The sequence below is a fragment of the Bactrocera neohumeralis genome, chromosome 2 (genome assembly GCF_024586455.1).
Source record: "Bactrocera neohumeralis isolate Rockhampton chromosome 2, APGP_CSIRO_Bneo_wtdbg2-racon-allhic-juicebox.fasta_v2, whole genome shotgun sequence".
NCBI lineage: Eukaryota > Metazoa > Arthropoda > Insecta > Diptera > Tephritidae > Bactrocera > Bactrocera neohumeralis.
The window spans coordinates 9,937,649-9,961,376 of NC_065919.1; the positions used below are offsets into that span (position 1 = coordinate 9,937,649).

The 23,728-nt window shown below is 39.7% G+C and overlaps 5 protein-coding genes across 6 annotated transcripts; 4 read left to right on the forward strand and 1 right to left on the reverse strand.

The window, feature by feature from the left end:
• The first annotated feature begins 92 nt into the window (after positions 1 to 92).
• Positions 93 to 2,783, forward strand: LOC126767826 (exonuclease 3'-5' domain-containing protein 2). Its single transcript, XM_050485489.1, has 7 exons — positions 93 to 621; positions 676 to 1,152; positions 1,210 to 1,682; positions 1,918 to 2,086; positions 2,156 to 2,305; positions 2,367 to 2,534; positions 2,592 to 2,783. Exons 1-7 carry the CDS (start codon positions 413 to 415, stop codon positions 2,689 to 2,691), a joined length of 1,746 nt encoding a protein of 581 aa, XP_050341446.1. The 5' UTR covers positions 93 to 412; the 3' UTR covers positions 2,692 to 2,783.
• LOC126767829 (apyrase) lies at positions 2,712 to 5,108 on the reverse strand. Its single transcript, XM_050485494.1, has 3 exons — positions 4,943 to 5,108; positions 3,644 to 4,840; positions 2,712 to 3,584 (listed from the first exon to the last, which is right to left on the reverse strand). Exons 2-3 carry the CDS (start codon positions 4,714 to 4,716, stop codon positions 3,287 to 3,289), a joined length of 1,371 nt encoding a protein of 456 aa, XP_050341451.1. The 5' UTR covers positions 4,717 to 4,840; positions 4,943 to 5,108; the 3' UTR covers positions 2,712 to 3,286.
• Positions 5,109 to 5,875: 767 nt separating this feature from the next.
• Positions 5,876 to 6,800, forward strand: LOC126767855 (probable ribosome biogenesis protein RLP24). The gene is made up of 2 exons (XM_050485532.1): positions 5,876 to 6,056; positions 6,176 to 6,800. The coding sequence occupies exons 1-2, from the start codon at positions 5,976 to 5,978 to the stop codon at positions 6,668 to 6,670; spliced, it is 576 nt and encodes a 191-aa protein (XP_050341489.1). The 5' UTR covers positions 5,876 to 5,975; the 3' UTR covers positions 6,671 to 6,800.
• Positions 6,801 to 6,896: 96 nt separating this feature from the next.
• On the forward strand, positions 6,897 to 9,400 carry LOC126767824 (neither inactivation nor afterpotential protein G). 2 transcript variants are annotated; one of them, XM_050485485.1, is made up of 6 exons: positions 6,897 to 7,153; positions 7,239 to 7,370; positions 7,444 to 7,649; positions 7,703 to 8,916; positions 8,991 to 9,077; positions 9,148 to 9,400. In XM_050485485.1, the coding sequence occupies exons 1-6, from the start codon at positions 7,093 to 7,095 to the stop codon at positions 9,290 to 9,292; spliced, it is 1,845 nt and encodes a 614-aa protein (XP_050341442.1). In that variant the 5' UTR covers positions 6,897 to 7,092; the 3' UTR covers positions 9,293 to 9,400. The 2 variants fall into 2 exon arrangements, with proteins under 2 accessions (XP_050341442.1, XP_050341443.1); XM_050485486.1 differs by having other exon boundaries at positions 6,897 to 7,105.
• A 2,592-nt stretch (positions 9,401 to 11,992) lies between these two features.
• LOC126767825 (sodium-coupled monocarboxylate transporter 1) lies at positions 11,993 to 16,565 on the forward strand. The gene is made up of 9 exons (XM_050485488.1): positions 11,993 to 12,589; positions 14,606 to 14,671; positions 14,728 to 14,847; positions 14,914 to 15,068; positions 15,135 to 15,384; positions 15,448 to 15,828; positions 15,901 to 16,094; positions 16,155 to 16,338; positions 16,408 to 16,565. The coding sequence occupies exons 1-9, from the start codon at positions 12,230 to 12,232 to the stop codon at positions 16,468 to 16,470; spliced, it is 1,773 nt and encodes a 590-aa protein (XP_050341445.1). The 5' UTR covers positions 11,993 to 12,229; the 3' UTR covers positions 16,471 to 16,565.
• Positions 16,566 to 23,728: the final 7,163 nt, after the last annotated feature.

Below are 23,728 nucleotides of genomic sequence, written 5' to 3' on the forward strand. Positions count from 1 at the left end.
TAAATTAATGTTGTTGCAGACAGGGTGAATATAAAATTTTTTGTTATTAAATTAACTGTTAAGTTTATCTCTAATCGTAAGTGTATTTATAATATATTAATTTGGATAATTAGAATTTATTATTTAAGAGGCGAAATTGAATTGCAATTATTTTTTTTCTTTTCTGAAAAAAATATTAATTATATGTATACAAATTAGTGGAGCGATAACTTATACTTGTACGTGCACTTCTTTTTTAATTTTTTTAAATACTTAATTGTGAACCGACAAGCTTTTATTGTTGAACAGCTGTTGATAAGAAAAAACAGGTGATGTGGTGACAGTTTGAAGCGCACTAGTTTTGCACATTTTCTTGAAAACACTCAAAATTCTCACTTCCTTACCAATATAATAAAAAATAATTAATTTAAATATGTCTGATTTGCAAAAGCGCACACTATTCACTACCAAAACATCATTCCTGACCACAGCGGCTGGCATTGGTTTGTTATGTCTTGTTGTTCGTCAAAGAGCACGTATTATATCCTACATACGCAACTACAGAAACCCTTTGGGAGGAAAGCATATAACCGTTGTTGAAACACTTGATGAATGCCAACATGTTTTAGATACATTAAAACGGTAAGGTCTTATGCAAAAACGTATACAATTTTTATTTGTTTACATATTTTTCAGTCACTGCCATGAATATAAAGTTCTCGGCTTTGATTGCGAATGGGTGACAGTGGGAGGCAAGCGTCGACCTGTAGCACTACTGCAGTTATCTTCACAGAAAGGACTTTGCGCCCTATTCCGCCTTTGTAACTTACAACAAATACCAAAAGATCTCCGTGATCTGCTCGAAGATGATAAAGTTATAAAGGTGGGAGTAGCTCCACAAGATGATGCACACAAACTTGCATTTGACTATGGTGTGGGTGTGGCAAGCACATTCGATTTGAGATATTTGGCTGCCTTGGTTGAACAAAAACCAGAAGGTTTAGCTAAAATGGCAAAGAGCTTGCTAAACGTGCAACTGGATAAAAATTGGAGATTATCTTGCTCAGATTGGGAAGCTAAAGTACTAAACGAAAAGCAATTGCAGTATGCAGCAAACGATGCATTGGTCGCAGTGAAAATATTTGACAAGCTCGTGAAGAAGTTGGAACCAAAGTTGGTTGAATTATACATTACTGAGTAATGACATACTAAGACGAATTTATGTTTCAGTTCGTTTTGGAAACCAAAAAAGTTGAACTTCGATAATATTCAAGAACGGTTGGAACCATTTTTTGATGTTCGCTTCAAGGAAGGATTTTTAAACAACTGCGCGAGTATCGAGAGAAGTAAAGCTGCAGCAATCGCTGGGAAAAAGTCAAAAATAAAGCCTCTGCAAACTCGTAGCATTAGCACACGCAGTAAAGCACTGTACGATAACTGCAATTTACAGGCACCAGATGGTGAACTGCTTTGTACTATAGATGCGAAGAAAGCACAATGGTATGTAGATCAAAGTTTGGGCGAGATCATATCGAATACACCGTTAACTGTGCGTTTGAATTTCGAGCCTTCGGGACGAGCTGTCGGAGATGTGGGGCGATATTATCAGAATCCGAAAGAAAACCGTTGCGTAGTATGCGGACGCAGAGATCCCTTATCACGCAAAAATGTTGTACCTCGCGAATACAGAAAACATTTCCCAGGTAACGAATTGTAAATATACTCCTTAGGATTCAACTCAGTCAAAATTTTAAACACAGTTTAGAAGCCATCACTGCTGGTGTACAGAGAGAATTTAACATTAATATTTCAATATGAGCGGAATATTGCATATACGGAAAAGCATTATGCCTTATGTGCGAAATTATAATTTAACATTGTAATAGTGAAGCATTAGTTGTATAATATTTGTAAATTATACAATTTATATATTTTTAGTGGTTATGAAATCGCATACATCACACGATGTGCTCCTACTATGCCCAGAATGTCATCAGCTTAGTAATATTTACGACTTGAAAATGCGCACCAAACTGGCGGAACAATGCAATGCACCGTTCACTAAGGATGAATCAGCTGTGAAGTTCATCGAGTTACCTGAGCTCAAGTATTTACTGCACTTAAAAGTCGGAAGAAATTTATACATTTCATCTATGCACTTTATATACTCTTATAGGCAAGTTAAGTCCGCGGCGCGAGCCTTATTACAAAGTCAAAATGAAATACCAGCAGAGCGACGTGAGGAATTAATACGTATTCTATTTAATCATTACAAAACAGAACCAACGCATGAATTAATTGTGGAGGCCGCGAAAATTGATACAACGTAATTAGATAATAGCAATTGTGAAAGAAACAGTTTTAACAGTTAAATATTTATCTGCTAGGCGAAACAATGAGAACTATTGCCACCATGGAGAGCACGTGGTCCATATGTATCAAAACGAATTCGGTGGACTCTGTGAACTGGAAAAACTGTGGCGGCAGCACTTCCTAAGCACAATGAAGCCTAAATATCTTCCGGAGCTTTGGAATGTCAATCACAACGCAAATAGGTATTGCAAAATTTTGGAAACCTTAAAATTTTGTATTATTTTTTGTTCTTTAAATAGGTTGGGTATCCGCGCTCAAGAGGGTCGTGTTGATAAGGAGGATTTAATTGTTGCTGGCCTCGATGCAGCTGGAGTTATGGAAACTGTAGCGAACAGTTGAAAAAATTACATTTTAATAAATTTGGTTATTTCTGAAAAGTTTTTATTTATAAATTTGTAACTAAAATTTGCTGTGCCTAAATTTATTGCAAATGCCCTTTCTATTTACTATTGCTGAGCATTACTGTATGTTTGGATTAACGTAGCAAATTCTGACCTTATCTAACTGTTTACTTAGTTCTAATATTTACAAAATAATGTGTTAGATGGTAACGATAGATCACATTTTTTACTTATGTTTTTGTGAAATCTTATACACAAGTAGTCATATTTTACGATAGTACTGAGAGTTTGCAAATACGTTGGACGTTGCTTAAGAATAATATTAAAAGTAAGCGTTCTCTTAGCTAAATTAAAAGTACAAGATAAAAACAATAAATACGCTAAATAACTTCGTGGAATACGGTATTTATACAGCTGGGCGCAGATTCGGTTTGTTGTTGTTGTTGTTATAACGTTTATTGAGCACGTTGGCAGATTCTGCAACATGAGTAGTGCTTGTTATGAACATTTTTCGGCAAAGTATTTAATTTAAAGCTTCTTTGTGTAAAAAAATACTATTTTATACTGCTTGCAGTTTTTTTCCATGCCACATACTAGATAAATTCGATGCCTTCATATTTCAAATCAGTATCGATGCGTTGCTCCGGTAATATCGTGTGCCCTTCATTATCGAATGCTGTAATAAATGTCGATGTCTTACCGTCTAACTCTTCACTTTTAATGGCTACAATTATTTTATCATCAGTATTTGGCACAAATTTGAAACTCGAAAACCCATGTGTTGGCGTCGTGTTTGCAGGGTCCAAGGTAACGCTGTTGATATTCGTAAAACGTTCGTCAGCTGATATGAGCAAATTACAACCCATATGCTCATCGCGCGTTTCGTTATATCTAGAAAGGAATTTAATTTAATCTTTTTTTTTTTTAATTGTATTAAACCATCAAATTACTTTTCACGTGAACAGCGCCTTGGCAGGAAATACCATTTCTTTTGCACGGATGACCAGACGCCACTCTCGTGTATCATATAACCCGGCCAATTTATTTGCATTGCTTCTTGTCGCAAGAATTTAAAATTGAATGCCCAGTCTACCGAACGTACCTCACCGCTGGGTGATATTACCTTCACATACATTGGATTTTCGTTCTCAAATTCTCCAGCACTTGTCGTCCACTCTTTGCCCATCGAACCAACATATAATTGTTGATCTTTCACAGTAGCCCATTCCGCCTTGAAACCCTTACTATTTCGCCCATTTCCATCAAGCAATATAATCCATGGAATTGGTTTATCGTTAGTAATATCATAAACTAAGCCCGTTCGGTCATCGAAACTAAGTAGTTTTCCATTAAATGTGACGAGCTCCGATAATTCCATGCCACGTCCCTTTAACGAAAAGCTAGATTCCAATATTACAGGTTCACCGCCGTCCCATTGAATCGTAATTTCTGGCTTAGACCTACGATATGTTAAATGCCCTTTCTTCAAACGACTTTGCCATACAGTGCTGCCATCTTTTTTAAGCACTTTTGAATTGGTGTCCAAATCGGCTACTATGGCTATCCGATATACCACCTCGTTGGCATGCCCAACAAATGGAGCTGTGAGCGGATATTTAGCGATATAAGCCTCAGCAGCGCCATTGAATGGTGTTTTATCAGATGAACTACTGTGTGTCGAACTACTATAGGTTTTAAGCCACGCTGCATCAGAAGAAGATTGTGATCCCGTTCGAACGTAAGCAAATAGGAAACATAATACAATTGCGCAGATGATTAGTAGCGCAAAGTGGAAATTAAATCGTAATGTGCGATTTCCAATTCGGTATGTAGGTGGTGTACGTAGCGCTGAACGCCAATCGCGTGTATACATCACGGAACGTGAATGAGATGTGTTTGAGTGATGTGACGTACGCGGGGTGCTCTCAAGTTGGCGATATTCGTAAGAATTATTGTGGATTGGCGTGGCTGAACTGTGACTCGGGTTAGAATGTGTGTGATCAGCGCGGCCCAGGAAATTCATTTGTGCACTGTATTAAGCTTACAAATCGAGCTTATTTTCTTAAAAAATTAAGAAACGTACACCGTCATTGCTAAATAGATTCCAATCAACCGTCCCAACAATTATACGAAGCTATTGAACATCACTATAAAATATAAATGTTTTAGCAAATATACTTATGTGGCAGTTTCAAATAGAAAAGAAATTTTGTTTAAAAGGTTTTCACTTATTTCACTTAGCTACCGACCTTGAAGCCCTACGATGCTGATGTGGCGTAAAAGATGTGTTTTGAGACTGCCAATTTTTAATGTATTTGTTTAAAAACTATTTCCAAACATTTCTTTCTTAATTATTTTAATGAACAACTGACATTAATCAACACATTACTCCAAGACGATTATGCTTGACTTAATACATTAATAAACAGCTGATCAACGTAGTAGCTCTCAAACTATTTTCTGCTGTCATTACATATTGTACATATTTATAATAAATTATTACTAATATATATGTTGAAAATATTTTTAAATTGAAATGTTTTTTCGTTTTGCTATTAATTTTGTTACAACACATATACAAAATACATTAGGGGGATTCTCTTGCTCTTGCAAGATTGCACGATGACACAAAATGCAAAAATCCTATACCGAAATATGCAAGGCCAAGAGAGCACCCATGGCAGAATCTAGTGATATATAAACGGCTGATTCGGTCAATTTATTGAGAATTTCTATTCTGCATGATTATTGTTAATTAGCGCACCTTCTGCATTCATTCTTAACAAAAAACTTTAACAAATCTTCATAATTTAAGTAGAAATTATAAAATCTATTTAAAACTTACCTTCCTCAACAATTTAACGGCGAATTATGTCTTTATGTAAATTGACAGCTAAAATAGGGTTGCAATTATATTTTTAGGTGTCATTGCACGAAAAAAATGGGTTTGGTCTGACATATTTTACAGCCATTGCAAATATTTTTCTGCGTGTGTTTGTTGTTGTGCGCTTGCATCAAGAGGAAAATTCTGCAATTCCTGCACCGTGCAAGGGTTTTGCGTTAGCAAGAGAATCGCCCTATTAACTTTATCTGTTATGGCTAAGGAAATGTGGCAACTTTTGTCAAATAACAAATACTCGAATTTCGATTATCGAAATTTTGACAGTTCCATTTCGGTCTGTTTTTTTTCTTTCCAAGTTTACCTCCCAGCAAAAACAAACACGTGTGTGCGCAATTAGAAAATTTGTTGAATTTTTGCAATTTTGACAAAATTCAGCAAAAATGCGTATAGAAACGTGTTACTTTTGTTCCAGCAAAATTTATCCTGGACACGGGATACAATTTGTGCGAAATGATTGCAAAGTAAGTGTTACTCTTTAATTTGTTTTTGTTTTGAATGAGTCTGATATTATTTGGACAAAGTTAAATAAATGTGGCTAACAAAATGCATAATCTAAGTTATAGTAATTTTTTTCTTTCAGATTTTCAGATTTTGTAGAAGTAAATGTCATAGAGCATTCAAACGGAAGAAGAACCCACGTAAAGTACGCTGGACAAAGGCCCACCGAAAGGCAGCTGGCAAGGAGCTTGCCATCGATCCCAGTTTCGAATTCGAGAAACGTCGCAATGTCCCAGTTAAATACAGTCGCGAAGCTTGGCAGAAAACACTTGACGCCATTAAGAAGGTTACTGAAATTAAGGAACGTCGCCAAGACAACTTCGTTTTGCAACGTTTGCGCAAGGGCCGTGAAGTGGAAATACAGATGGACGTGAAGGACGTACAGCGCAACATATCTTTAATTCGTTCTCCAGCAGCTGGTCTCAAAGAACGTCGCGCGAGAGAAGAAGCACAAGAAGCTGCACTTATGGATGAAGATATGTCCGAAGAAGAAATTACATATGTTGATGCTCGCGAGCTTGAAAAGAAACTGGAAGAAGGCGCAACGATGGAGGATATTGAGATGATGAAAGCTTAAGTTGGGGACAAAGAGTGTTATGGGGGTTTAGTTATAAGTCAAATATTGCATTTCTTGAAGGTATTGTTGACATTTCAAGGAATGGCTCTATGATTTCATAAAAATAAAACAAATGTGTAAAAATCCAAAATATCGAATGAATTTAAATAGAGCGGTAAAATTTCAAAGTGGTTTGGATAAATCTATAGAATTGAGTTATTTTGTGCATCAAGGCACAATTTCCACCCCTCAAGAGCGAGTAAGTACGCTCTACTACGTCCCAATAAAGAAAGCGACTTGTAATTGGATTACAGCAGTTCTTCCCCACCACCACTTTTCATATCTGCGGGTTCTCACAGTGGCAGTCTTCAAGTCTGATGTGTTCTCTATTAGTTGTTTAATAGAAATTGGTGGTAATAGTAAACATTTGCGGCAAAAATAAAATGCATTTTCAGCGTATGTACAGAAAATTGCTCAGAGAAAAATATACTTACATACATATCAGTAATTATTAATAAATAAATGAATAAATAAATATAATACATGTATGTATATAGTTCTATTAAAAATGTAAACGTTTTACTTAAAGAAATCTTGTTCCTCGGTGCCATCGCCATCGCCTTTTTGGCTTTTTTGTGGTTTGCATTTGTTTCGTTGTTTGGCGATAACACACCAAATGAGCTAAACCCTCAAGCGGGCTATGCTTTCGACTACATAGTGGGTGAGTTATCTATACCTACATATGCTATAGAACTTGACATTGAAACATTAAAAAAAAACAACAAAAAAAATAGTTGGTGCTGGCACAGCAGGTTCAGTGGTGGCTTCCTTGCTCGCCAAGCATAGTCCAACCTCAACGGTGCTGCTCATTGAAGCTGGCGATTCATTTGGTTTGTTAAGTAAAATACCTTTGCTGACCACCTTCCAGCAAAAAGGTCTGAATGATTGGGGATTTGTATCAGAGCCACAGGTTTATTCTTCGCGCGGACTTGGAGAACAGGTAAATAAGTGGATAAGTATACAGTTGGCTTAAAATGTCTCAATCAATCTTAGCGGCAGTACTTGCCTCGTGGTAAAGGACTTGGTGGTTCTGCCATGTTAAATTATATGCTGCATTTCGACGGAGAACCGCGTGATTTTGAAAGGTGGAGCAGTAGACACAATTTGACTGATTGGCGCTGGAAGGACATTCGACCTTTCCTTACTGCTGTGCGTACACAGACTCATTCCCTTTTTGAGATACCAACGGACTATTCGAAAATAACGGAGGCTCTATACAATTTTAAAAAAGAATCTTCGAAAAAGAATTGGCGGTTTCGTCGTGCCCGTTATACAATCAAAAATGGGCTGCGTCACAATGTATTTCATCAATTTCTGCAGCCGTCTCTCGCGCGTCGCAATCTCTTCACACTTACCAATGCGTATTTGAAGCGCTTGAACCTCGTTTACATCGACGAAGAAAAGAGCGAGGTGCAGACTATTTTAGTTGGCGTGATGGATAAGAAAAATCATGAGGAATACGTTTTCAGCATAGATGTGCAATGTGAGGTGATACTTTGCGCAGGCGCTTATCAATCTCCACAAATACTACTGGCCTCCGGTATTGGCGATGCCTCGCTGTTTGAAGCATTGGATATGCGGCAACAGTTACAGCTGCCATTAGTGGGCGAAAATCTACACGATCATCTTAATCTGCCGCTCTTCGTATCCATTGATACGGTGGGCCCAACACTTAATCAACGCGCTCTGCTTAATCCCCTACAAATTTTGAACTATTTGGTAAACGGTTATGGTCATTTAGGTAATTTCGGTGTTTTGGGTCACATCGATTCCAACTACGAAGATAGCTTTGGTTTGACTTTTTTTGGTGTTGGAGCGGTGGACGAAAGCGCCTTAATGTCAATTTCCAATTTTAAACAGGAGTATTTTCGCGCGCTCTTCCCGCGCTATCACAACACTTCACAGGAGGGATTCGTGCTGATTTCCACATGTCTGCAGCCGAAGTCTCGTGGCACTGTTTCGATCAGCATGCCCAATACCCGTTGGAAACCAATTATCGATCCGAATTATCTGCGTGAGGCCGGTGATATTGATTGCACGATCCGCGCTATACGCGCTGCCGTGGAGGTTGTGAAATCGGCAAGCTTTGCTTCCCTTAATCCGCGCATCCATTGGCCAAAGTTTGATGAGTGCAAAAAATATGGACCAACGGAGCGGGATTTTGTGGAAAATATGCCTACAGACAGGTATTTGGAGTGTGTGATGAGGTATGTCAATTGAATGAATTGTGGAATACATTACGAAAAGAGATATGCCCAAACTATGTTTTGTTTTCGCACAGATATGTGGGTCTGGGTTCACATCATCCCGGCGGCACTTGTGTAATGGGCACATCAGCAAATAATAGTGTCGTGGATTCGAAGTTCAAGTGGGTGTTTTACATAAACTTATAAATACGTTTTAAACAAGAAATTTAATTGTCTGTCTTACGCTTCTAGGGTACACGGCGTCGAAAATCTGCGTGTCATTGATGCAAGCGTGTTACCAACGCCCATTTCTGGCAATCCTAATTCCATAATAATTGGTATGGCAATTCGCGGCGCCACAATAATTCTACAGAAGGAAAAAATTAAAAAGAAATGAAGATTCGTGCGGTCCACATACAAAAATATATAGAGTACATGTAAAGAATCTCAAAAGTTCTGCAAATTCCTATATGAATAAACATCTAGTTTCAACCGTCTCAACAAAGGCTTTCAGTTTTGTAATTTATCACAACGGAAACTCTAGAAATTAGTTGAGTTGATTTAGCCATGTCCGTCTGTCTTTGCCTGTGCGAACTAGGTCTTCGGTTTGAGAGTAATCGATCCGATATTTTGCTCACGTCCTTCTCTCTCTAAGAAATTGTTTATTTGTCTTGACCTCGAGATCAGACCCCTCTAGCATATTGCTGTCATATAAACTGGCAGATCAAATTGCCGTTCCCACGACAGTCGGGTCTATGTAACCCAGATTTTTATCCGACCGAGAACTGTTAACTCCGCTGCACCCCTAAAAATTAGTTCAGGTATGACCAATAAAAAACAGTCCCATGTGTGATGGGTATTATACATATATATGTAGTTAAGGTGCAACCGAAGTTCTACTTTTTTCCTGTTTTATTTTCACCTTGAAATCGAAGGATGAAGTTCAAGTGCAACGAAAGACAGCCCATTCAATGAAAAAAAGTATTTTATTGCTTAAGTAAATCTCTACAAATTAGCGACAATCAACGAATTAACGTTGCGCCAATGCAGCTGTAGTGTGACGCGCCACTGATCTACATATGCCACATTGTGTTAGAAGAGAAATTCATTTGAAAATAATGGACGGACATGTAGTTTTACACAGTTTATTCTTTATTCTAGGTTGTCGGAAAGACAATGGGAGAAAAATATGCTAGTGTGCTTGAAGTATCTATATGTACATATATGCATATATATATATATATGAGAACATATAACAGTTCAAGGCCATTCAAGGAAGATACACTGATTATAGCGACGCTCCAACTTTTCGCTACCATCTTTGTACCGTAGTACGATTTGTCCTTTGCTTCAAAATAGGCCTCAGTTTCGGCGACCGCCTCTTCATTTCTTTCCAGCGAGCATACTTTTGAGATCTGAGAACATGAAATAGTCGCTGGGGTCCAGATCTGAAGAATACGGTGGATGCGAAAGCAATTCGAAGCCCAATTTATGGATTTTTCCATAATTTTTGCTAACTTGTGACACGGTGACTGTTGAAGCAGCACTTCACGATTTGACGATTTCGTATTTCAAGCGGTCCAAAAGTGCTATGCAACAGTCCCCGTTGATAGTCCTTCCGTTCTCAAGGTAGTCAATAAAAGTTAAACCAAGCGCCTCCCAAAATACATACGCTATAACTTTGCTAGTCGACAGTTGCGTCTTTCCACGCTTTGGAGGTCCTTCATCCTGTCCACTCCACTCGGATTACTTTCGATTGGACTTCGGAGTGAAATGATGAAACCATGTTTCATCCATTGTCACATATCGACGCAAAAACTCGAGTTTATTACTCTTGAACATAACCAAACACTAATTCGAATCATCAACTCGTCGTTGCTTTTGGTCAAAAGTGAGTTCGCGTGGCACCCACTTAGCATAGAGCTTTCTCATACCCAAATATTCGGAATAATCGCGCCATTAGTTCCGCTTTCTCCAGACTGGATAAGGAAGCGAAGTAGATGGGTCTGGTAGTGAATAAGGCCAAGACGAAATATCTCCTATCAGCAAAAAACAGTTGTCGCACTCGTGGCTTGGCTCCCACGTCACTGTTAACTGTCATAACTTCGAAATCGTAGATAATTTCGTCTATCTTGGAACCAACCTTAACACCAACAACAATGTCAGCTTTGAAATCCAACGCAGAATAGCTCTTGCCAACAGATGCTATTTCAGACTGAGTAGGCAATTGAGAAGGAAAGTCCTCTCTCGACGAACAAAGACTAAACTCTACAAGTCTCTCATAAGGCCCGTCCTGCTGAATGGTGCAGAGGTATGGACGATGACCAGCTGATGAGTCGCCGTTACCAGTTTTCGAGTGAAAGATTCTGCGGAAGATTTATGGTTCTTTGCGCATTGGCAACGTCGAATACTGCAGTCGATGGAACGGTGTGCTGCACGAGATTTTCGACGACATTGACATAGTTCAGCGAATTAAGAGACAGCGGTTACGTTAGCTAGATCATGTTGTCCGAATGGACGAAAACACTCCAGCTCTGAAAGTATTCGACGCAGTACCCGCCAGGGGAAGCACAGGAAGACCTTCACTCCCTTGAAAAGACCAGATGGAGAAGGACCTGGTACATAGATTTCTGATAGGTTCTTGTGTAAAGACCATAAAGATAAAAAACGAAATTACACATAAGCTAAAGTGACAGCACCGAATATAACATAACCCACATTTTATTTATATTTTTGAACCACTTTAGCGCGCTTAAACATGATTAACTTAAACATAAGAGTATTGAAACCGTTGCTCCTCGAGTAAAAAAGCTTCAATATACCGCAATTTATTTATAAACCTAGTGTTGTCAGTGTTAGTGACAACAACATACACATGTTGGACTGCTGGTCACTACATAAATTTGGCTGCAATTCTATGCTCCAACGGTAGTTGTGTGGAAGAGCGCCCCTAATGGATGCGCTCATATGCATTTGTTGTAGTGAGAATAGAAAATATTTCATCCCAAATTGGTCTTACAATGTCACTGATGAAGGGAACTTCCACTGACAACACACACTCATCAATGACGAAGCTTAAATGATAATAGAAAAGGCGCTACTGGGAAGCTCAGTTCGCAAGCAAGCTGTGTTAGGCGCGCACGAACGCAGATTAGTGCGCTTAAATTCGGGATTCGATTTTAAAAAGAAGTAATGTGGCGGCAAAATATTCATAAATTTAATTAATCAATTGTGGAACTCAACAAAAAGACAATAACCTACAATCAAGAAACCAACGTTATCTATCGCGAGCCAGTTCTTCTTGTGGAAACGACGAAAACTCCATCCAGCCACAATGACGGACATAGAGGATATTATTGCGAAGCTGCAGCGCTTTTCGTGGCCGGATTATGGCGTCTTCATAGCCATGTTTGTGATCTGCATAATGATCGGCATCTATTTTGGCTTCATGAATCGCAGTCTTTCCGAGTCCGACTATTTAATGGGCGGTCGCAACATGCTCATACTACCCATTGCACTGTCGCTGGTGGCGAGCTTCATTTCGGGCATTACCTTGTTGGGTTTGCCGACGGAGGTCTACTCCTATGGCGTCCAATATTTGTACGTCTCCCTGGGCGTGATTGCAATGGGCGTAGTGATGGGCGTTTTTTACCTGCCTGTCTTTCATCAGTTGAACATCACATCGACATATGAGGTGAGTGTTTCTGTGGGAATATCTAAGAAGACGGACAATCTATTTACACACACACACACACACACACACAGGCGCCCTCAAGTATAAATGTGAAATGCAGCATTCATAGAGCGAGAGATTTAATTCAATTGAATTATTTGACGCACACGGCTTAGCATTGTGTTTGGGTAAACAAATATCATGTATGTTTGTACGACATAGAAAATGTTATAGTATCTATAAATACTGGGACTTCCACAGATTAAGAGCGCTGTGTAGGCTAATTGAACTTTCGTCGATTTGTGAATGAAAATCAGTGCAGCAAGTTGTTCATTCAGGTTCATTAAGCGAGCGGCGAGCAGCACGTGTGCGTCGTATTTCATTACTCGATGGCTGGCTTTTGTTCCGCTATTCTACGACGCGATTATAGAAATAGGAGTACACATGTGCGTTGCAAAGAGACTTGAGGGAGCTAGCATTACAAGCAATTTCCATGAGGAATCACTAGCCACAATCTCAGCTAAGTTCTGTAAATGCCCAGATTAGTTTTAGTGGTTGTCGTAGACTCTCGACAAATCATGTCTCCTTCCAAAATATCACTGACAAAAATTTCCATTTAATTTGTTAGAAAAGATCCTAAAATTCATTCGACTGGAAACGAGTCGGTTTTCCGAAGTCTTCCTGCGTGCTGTCATTGGTTCTTTGGACCAACAGTGAGCACAACAAGCGCTGTCAACAGCCAGACTTTGGGCGACAGTGATCCATTTAGTTTGTTAGAAAATATCCAAGATTCAATTGACTGTCCTCTAAATTACTGGCTCTTAGCAAAGTCAATCTTGCTACAACTATAGGTATTTTGACTGGACACTGTCCAATAGATTCACACGCGGTGAGGCTAAATATTCTGTTGGACGTTCTTTGCCAAAGCTGTATGGAGGAAGGCGAGGTGCAATCATCTTGTCGTTTTCTCTTCTATTGCTCGGCTTTTGCCAGACTGAGATTGAAATATCTCGATAGACACAGCTTTGGCGAACTGAGCGCAGTTGCTGAAATTAACATTAACCGTCTTAAGAAATTTGTGCCTAGCTTAAAACGCTTCGTCGAGCTATGAGCATCTTGTGATCCACCTTGGGGAGTTTATGGGTATCACAACGGACGAACATCTGTCCAAGTAAAAGTAATCGAATCAACCCTATGGCATAACCTAACCTAACTTTACTAGAAGAAGCCAGACTTGAATAAAGATGACTAACTCAATGAAGCCGAATTTTTGTTACCACCAACATCGCCGGAAGCTGTATGGATGCGAAAGTTGCCGTCAGACTCAGAGTCTGGGTTCTTAAAAGAATAAGGGTCTGGGCACTCGGAAATCATCACTCACATTGACTTTGTACAGGATCACTTGGATCATGGAGTCGCCGAACCGAAATCTGGCGGCTCCTTCTCTACCCATATACCTGCGAGAGAGTTGTGTGGGAAGAAGCCGTTTGAAGAGAGGGGCAGTAAGCTTCTTTACGGATGGGTTAAAGCTTCATTTAAGTCATTAAGGTTGCAGGAGATTTATTGCTCCGGAGTGCAGCCTACTTCAGAGAAGTGACCTTCCACTCAGATCGCTGAGCCGAAATACTAGTCTTGAACTCATTAACAGTGCATTCAGGGCTAATAAAAGTGTGCCTAACCTCGCTATTAATAGCATCGAGTGTCTTTGTGATAAGACTGGTATGGGTGCCAGGCTACAGCGGAATCGCAGGAATCTGTAAAGCTGATGAGGTAGCAAGAAAAGGCACCCTAGAACCGCTGTCGGTAGAATGGGAGCGGATCGGTGCATCCGTGCCCTCTTGTGTTCTACTACTGGATAGCTGGGCTTCGCGGAAGCTTGGTCAGTGCTGGACCATCATCGGTGCATGCACTGTCGCAAAAACCGTTTGGCCCAAGATCGATCGCAAGAGATCTAGTCATATAAACTCTCTCCCAATACAAAAATAACTATTTTATGTACAAATGCATGTAAAATAAAAATTAAAACCTATTTTGCAGTATCTAGAGAGCCGCTTCGATCGTCGTCTACGTATGTATGGATCCGTAATGTTTGCCATTATGAACGTGAGTAAGCTTCAAGCATTATAAATGTGAGCTATAATATCCGTTTTATCACTTAGGTTGCTTATTTACCAATTGTAATTTATGTGCCCGCCTTAGCCTTCAATCAGGTGACCGGAGTTGCTGTACACACCATAACGCCCATCGTTTGCATAATTTGCATCTTCTACACCAGTTTGGTGAGTCTTAGAACTAGCTGAAATTTGTTGTATGTTGTTAGTAAAGAGAGTCTGGTTTTGCTTTAGGGCGGTATTAGGGCTGTTGTGTGGACGGATGTGGTGCAAACGGTGTCGATGGTGGGCGCGCTGATACTGGTAGCCGTCAAAGGAAGTCACGACATTGGCGGCGCAGGTGTGGTGCTAAAAAATGCTTGGGAAACGAATCGCATCGAAGGACCCGAGTATGTATAACTGCATTCCAAGATTTTGAGTTTTTATATAATATTACTTTTTTCGCATTGGATTAGCTTGAGTATAAACCCCACGGTGCGTCATACGCTTTGGTCGCAGCTCATCGGAGGCGTCGTCTATTGGACCCAAACGAATGCGGTTTCACAGAATATGATACAGCGGTATCTTGCTTTGCCCACCTTGCGTGCAGCACGCCTAGCTTTGTGCATTTTTTGCTCCGGCGTGCTGGTTATGATGGCGCTTTGCGGCTACAATGGTTTGTTAATCTACGCCACGTACAAGAATTGTGATCCGCTCACCACAAAGGTAGGAGACAACAACCTTTTTTATAAGTTACATTAGAAAATTAGTAAATGTGGTTCTTTGCAGCTGGCCAAGGCACGCGATCAGCTACTGCCGCTTTTCGTAATGGATACATTGGGTGATTATCCGGGGCTCACGGGGCTATTTATCGCCGGAGTATTTAGCGCCGCACTAAGCTCGCTTTCTACATGCTTAAACTCTATGTCTGCTGTAGTGCTGGAGGATTTTGTCAAACCCTTTGTGAAACGGCCGTTATCCGATAAGGCGATAAATTGGGTCATGAGATCGGTTGTGGTGGGGATGGGCGCGCTGTGCGTCTGCCTGGTCTATGTAGTTGAACACATGGGGACCGTGCTGCAGCTGACTATGAGTTTAGAGGCCATCACCAATGGTCCGCTTTTCGGCATATTTACCATTGGCATATTTATGCCGTGGATCAGCGGCAACGTAGGCAAAAATTATAAAAACATATTTTTGCATAATTATTTATAATGATTCTTGTTTTTTAAACATCGGCAGGCCGCTTTAACTGGCGGCGTGGTGGGCGTAATCGCCATGTCGTGGATCAGCTTGAAGGCGCAATGGGCCATAGCGTCTGGCGCTATTAAGTATCAGACGAAGCTCATCAATGTTGACCAATGCGACTATCATTTTGATCATACAAGCTCATCGATGAGCCCATCCAATATGACCGATTTGAATGCGGCGGCAGAGTAAATATATACTGTTGTCTCTACAGATTTAAATCAATTGAAACATATTTGAATTCACAGCGAAATATTTCCTTTATATCGGATTTCGTACATGTGGTACACTTGCCTGGGCACGTTGATCACAATTTTCATTGCCATTTTATATTCAGGCATAGCTGGGCGTCAGAACACCAAGTCGGTGGACCCGGAGCTTTTGACGCCTTGCATTAGAAAATATGTGCGAAGCAGAGGCGAATACATTAAAGCAAGTGCCAAATTAATTATTTTTTTGGATTTGGTTAATCAAAATTATTATAACGGTAATTATTTTCAGAAACCACACACAAATGACATGCCATTGCAGATGAGGGTTGGCGCAGACGAGGTGGCTTTATAAACTCAACTTTTACTCATTATTTTTAAGTTTAATTATTTAGAGACAATTGGACGCCAATTTGTATTAAAAATAAAACGAAAGTCATTATTAGCAAATGAGGTGAATTTAGAAGGTGTGGAGAATTTTGAAGGTGTGGTGAATTTTGAAAAGTGTGGTGAATTTTTAATTTCTTCCTAAAATATTTTCATGCACGATTTTTGTAATAATAACGGCATTGAAAAGAAAAAAAGTAAAAAATGTAGGAAATACGGACTCGATTTGGACAGCTCTTTTCATATGAGGCTAATTTCTGGCTTGATCAATTCGTGATGTAAACCGACCTTTATCAAGGAATGTGATGAAATCGGTGGACGGTGCATCGCCTCATGTTTCACGTCTAAACATGGACGCATTGCGTTCAAAGTTTTGCGACTTCATCATTTCGAGAAATAGCCCAGTCATGTGGCTGCTCAAATCATGCAATTTTACTTCTTTCTTGGGGGTATGTTAAATCAAAGTTTTACGTCTGTTGACGAGCAATGCTGGATGAATTCAAAGACAACAGTCACGTCATTAATTTCAGACCGAATTTTAGATGAATACTGCACCAGGTCATCGAAGACCGGAGTAAACTGGTTGAGAAAATTTGGCTTGTAGACAGATGCTCAGCTCAACATGGGTGCTTTTTTCCTAACATACGAGTACAAGTATGATCATATCGCGTGGTAGTGTGGTGGATATATGGAAATCTACACCTATAGGTTTCTAGACGGTAAAAGCAGAAGAATTTACATATAGAACCGTGGGGTATAGCTCGGTAAGTAATCGCGGTTTGGCAGACACTGACCATATGATCCCATTTTTCAATTGAGAAGTAAGATTCAGCGTAAACTTAGAAAGAAATTATTGGCTTACAGTTGAGTACACATTAAAAATTTATATCGAAGACTCGAAAACAGTCGACGGATTCACGAGATAGGAATGATATTACCATGAGAAGTGTACGACTGTCATCTGGAAAAGTGACTGATATTGGGAAACTTAAGCATTGTCTATACGATGATCTCAATAGGAGCACTTCAAGGAAGGTTCAAACGCGATGAATCAAGCTACCGGGGTGTAAAATCTTTTGGTTTGTAAAACGGAAGATTAGAAAAGTTAAAACTATCTGTACACAGTCTGGTGACGGCTACGCCTGTAGAATGGGACTGACAAATCGAGAATGTAAAGAGCATGACACCAGGTAAACAATGGAGTATTTTGTCCCGGATTGGCAATGTTACGCTTTAAACACTTATAGCCCCACGGTAAGAGATACTGGAAGAGGTATCGCTAGTGAGACCACAGAACGTGTAGAAATTCGGGTCAAGCTCTGGAATCCCAGATCATAGCTACTCCTCATGAACTTTGTAACGAAACTCCATGCGGTACGTCAAAAGATCAAACCAGGTCCTTTTAGCTTACTAGCTTCAACTTTCCTAACCTAACTTAGACGATGCACACTTCTATTTTTAATATAAAATCCGCTTTGCATCGAGAATACCCCGACTGCAATTGTTCGATTGTGTGCGCTGAATTGTAATGAATTCAGCGTTAAGAAAACCGAAATGTTAATTTTAAATGCTCAATAATTGAATAATTTGATGAATGCTCTGCAAACCAAGCAACAACAAGTGAATTATCCACCACAAGCGAGAACTGAGATAATAGTAAGCTACTGACGGCAGCATCAGGCGCGCAAGCTCATACTTAAATTGCTTAAGCTGCGCACAAGCGCCTCCGCTGGAGGGCGTTTTGATGAGGTGTGGGTGTTGACACTCAACGCAGACATAATCTTCAACTTGCTGCCACTATAATGCATTGCAACATGCATCAATGCCAGCAACAGCAACATATGTATACCTACTGCCGCCTAACGACAATTAAATGGATTTAATGTAAAATAGGGAGACAAACAAAAAACGCTTTGACAATGGCAAGAGGAATGCGGTTGATATGCCCTTAGTGACGTCAGTGACGTTTGACATCGTTGCCACACTTGCTCATTGTACTTCAAAATATTGTCTAAATATTACGTCTTCTGTTGTCTGTTGTTGTTGTGTCAGGCCTTCATTGATGCAATGCCACAAAGTTACAATTAAGCGAGAAGTTTAGATGGGCGCTTAGACTTTGTTTTATAATTGAAATATTCACAATGATGGAGTACGAAATTTTGTTTACATAAACACACAAAATATATAGATATTATTTATTCAAGTCAGTAAAATCACATTTACGGGTTTGTATGCATATTTCTTCATTAAGGCGGGTCCCAACGATCCTTAGTAAAATGTATGCGCTCATTTTATAGGATTTTATGTGATGTTATGGAGACTACGCATTTGCAGAAAAAAAAGAGAGAGGCTGAAATGCGTGAGTAAGAAGAGTTTAACAAGCTGGGCGACATGGGTACTACTCAAAAATTCTACGAAAAGATGCGGCGTCTATCTGAAGGTTTCAAGACCGGAGCATACTTCTGTAGAGCCCCAGAGGAGATCTAATGACTGATGCCCAGAGCATACTGAAATTAGGGAGGGAACACTGCTCCAGCCTGCTGAATGGCAGCGAAAGCAAAACACCAGGAGATGGTGAACCCGAATCCCCAATCGATGAGGATGGAGCAGACGTTCCATTGTTCGACCATGAAGAAGTTCGAACTTTACAATTAAATTCGCAATTACCCGTCTGAAGAACAACAAAGCGACCGTGGCCGATGATGGAAACTGATATGGAGCATGCAACAGCTTCTTTGTAAAATGTGGTCTTAAGAAAGCATGCGCGACGATTGGGATCTACAAAAAGGGAAACCCCACAATCTGCGCCGACCACCTTGGGATAAGCCTCCTAAACTGTGAAGTTCTTTCAGTGTGGCTTCAGGCTTGCAAAATCAACAACTGACCATGCGCCAAATCTTGGGCAAGACGAAATATCTCCTGTCATCAAAAAACAGTTCGTATTCGCGACTTGGCTTCCACGTCACTGTCGACAGTCATAACTTATGACTTCGAAGTTTCTTCTATCTTGGAAACAGCAACACCAACAAAAACGTCAGCCTAGAAATCCAAAGCAGAATGCCATTTGTCTTCGGCTGAGGGTTTCTTTATATTAAAATAATGAAGAAAAATATTCTTAAAATCAATTTTTCAGGCCAAACTTCGACGTCGTCTTATTTACACGGCTGAGCAGCTCATCAGGTCGTAAGGATGCCCGGTCACAAGGGTATAGCTGGCAATGAACTGGCATACGAGCATGTCCGCTTTGTATCTTTCTCGAAAATGATAGGTTCGGAACTTTATAATGCGATACTTGTCGCATTCTAAACTGGCTATTATAAGCTCAAGAAGCATTTGTTTAACATGGCCCTAGCCTCTCGTGCTGGAAACACAAGAACCCCTGTTGATAGACTGCACAAAAGTCTGCAAATATAGTATTGAGTGTCTTGCATCCATGTTTCCAAAGAGGGATCAAATTGCCTCGATAGCACATAGGAGTATATTGGAATTTATCAATGTGCTGGGGCTATGTGAGTCTTTGTAACCTAGGGGAGGGTGCAACAGACCTTAAGACGCGGTGCGAACCTCATTTATTATCTATCTCTGTTTCGACGTACTTGAGTGAAAAGGACCATTGTTTACAATTCAAATGAATGGTATACACTGGAAAGGAGCCAAAGGGCAGTAGCTTTCCCAATGCATTTTCGGAATGTTGGAAAATTGGAATAGTAATCATGTTACGCCATCTCTTGGCAAACTGCACGAATATAGGCATATAAAGGCTTAAAGAAGCATTATAGCATTGACAGACGGCAGCGTTAAACCAGATTAATTGCATTTTTCGGGATTAATTCAGGAGTTACCACAGCTAACTCCGTTGCTGAATCCAAAAATAACTCTCAAAATTTTAGGAAGTTTGTGAGATTTTCGTTGGCAACATTGTTAAAAATGGCCAATTTTCATCTATTGTGAATGAAATACAAGCAACCCTGACAGCTGTTTATCAAATTCTCAATATAATATCAATAAAACTTCTATGTTATGATGCAGTTTTAAAAATAATGTGTTGATATGTTTTTGTAATAAAAATGGTTTGGTAAAAATTGGTCGGCTAACAACCGTAATGTTTATCTTCTACCAATTTTCATTGCAAATATTATAAAAAGGAAAATGAGCTGTTTATGAGAGTTTCAAACTCGCATAGCTGCCATCTGTCACCTACAAATTTGGATCTGATTAAGTGCGCAGTTAATCCGGATTAACGCTGCCGTCTGTCAAGGCTATTAGTTTGTTCACATATTTCTGGTTAATATATCTCTCCAATTATTTATATATTTAGTGTTAAATATTGAATTTTCTCACAATCTTATCAAAACCGCAAACAAGCAACATTGTTTCCACGCTTATCTTCTTTTTTTTTGGTTTTGGAAAAATTGCTTCCGCGGAATGCACAACAAAAGCAACAGCTATTTGACTGATAGAACAAAAAGCATTGCTAAATATAATGAAAACAAAAGCAGCGTGATAAGATAAAGAAAACACAATGAAAAATGTTTATTTCTTGTAGCATAAAGCACTCATTAGCAAATGATGTGTTAATCCACCAGTGAACAAAGAAAATCACGCAACGAAAAGCGGTTGAATAAAACGTTTAACAAGCATACGCTTGAAATGCGGATGCAGCAAAGAGTTTGTTATTGTTTGGCGCTGGTAACAAGCCGAATGCGTTGGTGTGCGTGAACTTGTGCGCATTGATCGCGCCGAAGTATCGGCACATGCGTACAACTTTGCATGCGTAGCAATTTCGGATTGTGCGAACATGATTTAATTACGGTTTCAAGGCGATTTTCACCGCAACACAATAAACAATTACACACACATATACATATATACATAATTTTGGGTGCATTCGTAATGCTGCATTCAACGCCTCGTTATGTTGTTGTAACATAAACGAAAGACTCAAGCAACGAACTTCTCCGTCAAGGCGGCATGGATTGCGCATTGTTGCCACACCAACCGTTGATTGACTGTTCTGTGTTTGCCTTATTAAGCGATTGCAAGTATTGACGAAAAATTCCATCAATAAAAGAGTGCTGCACATAGTTTGACTTAAATATACCGCGTTGTGGTGCGTTTGCGCAGAATTCCCGTTGTGTAAAGATGTTATTGTTGGAATTTCAAGACGGGTAAAGGTCACTGCCATTGATTACCGTGTAATGTATTGAATTACAAGAAATTCAATAACGCAAATGACTGAAATATTGAATTTCATCGATTTGAGTTGCAAGATGAGTGATATAAGCATTTTTTTTCTTTGGACAAATAGCGGGTTTACGTGGAGTGCTGCAACTGTTCATGCATACTAGTAACAAAAGTAATCAGGTTGTCAGGGTAGCTGGATCGATAAGTATTTGTTAGTCGTCTCTCCATTGCGAACTACGGCGCTTGTTGGATATTTTAAGTTTCGCCAGGTCTGAATCCACATCCTTCCAATTCCATTTGAGCCGTCTTTTTCTTCGTCCGCCTTCAATCGTACGTTGTGCCTTTGGTATTTTTAGTCGCAGCACGCCCAAATCTCCGAAAAGTTCGTTTAATGGCGTAGAACCGCTTACGCGGTTTTAGTTGAGTTAACAACAGCGTGCCAATCGTTTCTTTTAGCAATTTGACGCCAATTAGAGACATTGAGTGCAGCCAGGTCCTTCTCCGCCTGATCTCTCTATTAGAGGAGAGATCTTTCTCTGCTTCTCACGGTGGGTACTGCGTCGAATACTTTCAGAGCTGCAGTGTTTTCCTCCATACGTAGGACATGATCTAGCCGGCACAGGCGCTGTCTCTTAATTCGCTCCACTATGTCAATATCATCATATATCTCGCACAACTCATCGTTCCATCGAATGCGGTATTCGCCGTTGCCAAAGGACCATAAATCTTTCGCAGAACTCTTCTCTCGAAAACTCATATCACCGACTTATCAGATGTTGTCATTGTCCTCCTCTGCAGGAATAATGAGTAACTTGTAGAGTTTGGTCTTTGCTCATCGAGAGAGGACTTTACTTCTCAACTGCCTACTTGGTCCGAAGTGGCACCTGTTGGTAAGAGTTATGCTGCGTTAGATTTCGATGCTGACGTTGTTGTTGGTGTTAATGCTGGTTCTAACTCTCATTCACTATTGGATGTTTGCCTCGCTTCTTTGTCAACCTGCAAAAAGTAGAACTAATGGCGCGGTTGGTATGGCTAATGATATCGATGCTAAGATATAGCGGCATAGAACCAGCTTCTTTTGTGCTGTCAAAAGTAGCTTTAAAATCGAAGAAGAGGATGTAGAAGTCGATCAGTTTTCACGGTTTTTTTTTTTCCAAAATTTGCCACATAGTGAATATCTGGTCAGTTGTTGATTTGTAAGATCTAAAGCCACACTGATAAGGTCCAATCAGTTTGTTGACAGTGGGCTTTAATCTTTCACACAACACGCTCGATAGAACCGATATTTAGGAGACTTATCCCACAGTAGTTGGCACAGATTGTGGGGTCTCCCTTTTTGTGAATTGCATGCGTTCGTTCGACCATATTCTACAAAGAAGCTGATGCATGCACCTTATCAGTTCTTCGCCGTCGTGTTTGAATAGCTCGGACGGCAATTCATCGGCCCAGCCGCTTTATTCTTCACACGGGTAATTGCTATTCGAACTTCTTCATGGTCCGACAAAGAAATGTCTGCTTCATCGTTATCGATTGGAGAATTGGATTAATCTTTTCTTGGTGATATGCTTTTACTGCCATTCAGCAGGCTTTGTTTATTTATTTATTTATTTATTTAGTAAAGACAGACTAATGAAAAACTAGGATGCATATTAGAATTCTAAAATAATTAAATTACAATAACATGAGTAGACAACTTAAACTAAAAAACAGAAATGAGGGTATTAATGAAGGATACCCTAGAGTGAGAAAAATTAAGGAAATCGAGTTAAACTCCCGCATAGCCCTCTTGAGGGGAGCATATTCAGCAAAATTAGTACTTTCCTTTTGTAATAAAATCAAAGGATCTGAGAATGTTCCCTCCATAATTTTACTATGCTCTGGGCATCAGTCACTATATCACCTCAGGCAATTTCAAACACTGCGGAACAGAGACGATTATTTTTTGTGCAATCGAAAGCAGCTTTGCAATCCATAAGAAGATGGGGCGTGTCAAATTATTATAGTTTCCTTGGGCCTTTCCAGCAGTTAGCGTATCGTGAATA

Coding starts and splice junctions, on each gene's coding strand:
- LOC126767826 (XM_050485489.1), top strand. CDS start 413: ATGTCTGATTTGCAAAAGCGCACACTATTCACTACCAAAACATCATTC. Junction 1,683..1,917: donor ATACAGAAAACATTTCCCAG/GTAACGAATTGT, acceptor ATATATTTTTAG/TGGTTATGAAATCGCATACA. Junction 2,087..2,155: donor ATCGAGTTACCTGAGCTCAA/GTATTTACTGCA, acceptor ATACTCTTATAG/GCAAGTTAAGTCCGCGGCGC.
- LOC126767829 (XM_050485494.1), bottom strand. CDS start 4,716: ATGAATTTCCTGGGCCGCGCTGATCACACACATTCTAACCCGAGTCAC. Junction 3,585..3,643: donor AGGCGCTGTTCACGTGAAAA/GTAATTTGATGG, acceptor ATTCCTTTCTAG/ATATAACGAAACGCGCGATG.
- LOC126767855 (XM_050485532.1), top strand. CDS start 5,976: ATGCGTATAGAAACGTGTTACTTTTGTTCCAGCAAAATTTATCCTGGA. Junction 6,057..6,175: donor TTGTGCGAAATGATTGCAAA/GTAAGTGTTACT, acceptor TTTTTCTTTCAG/ATTTTCAGATTTTGTAGAAG.
- LOC126767824 (XM_050485485.1), top strand. CDS start 7,093: ATGCATTTTCAGCGTATGTACAGAAAATTGCTCAGAGAAAAATATACT. Junction 7,154..7,238: donor ATATACTTACATACATATCA/GTAATTATTAAT, acceptor TTTTACTTAAAG/AAATCTTGTTCCTCGGTGCC. Junction 9,078..9,147: donor GTCGTGGATTCGAAGTTCAA/GTGGGTGTTTTA, acceptor TTACGCTTCTAG/GGTACACGGCGTCGAAAATC.
- LOC126767825 (XM_050485488.1), top strand. CDS start 12,230: ATGACGGACATAGAGGATATTATTGCGAAGCTGCAGCGCTTTTCGTGG. Junction 12,590..14,605: donor ACATCACATCGACATATGAG/GTGAGTGTTTCT, acceptor CCTATTTTGCAG/TATCTAGAGAGCCGCTTCGA. Junction 14,672..14,727: donor TAATGTTTGCCATTATGAAC/GTGAGTAAGCTT, acceptor TTTATCACTTAG/GTTGCTTATTTACCAATTGT.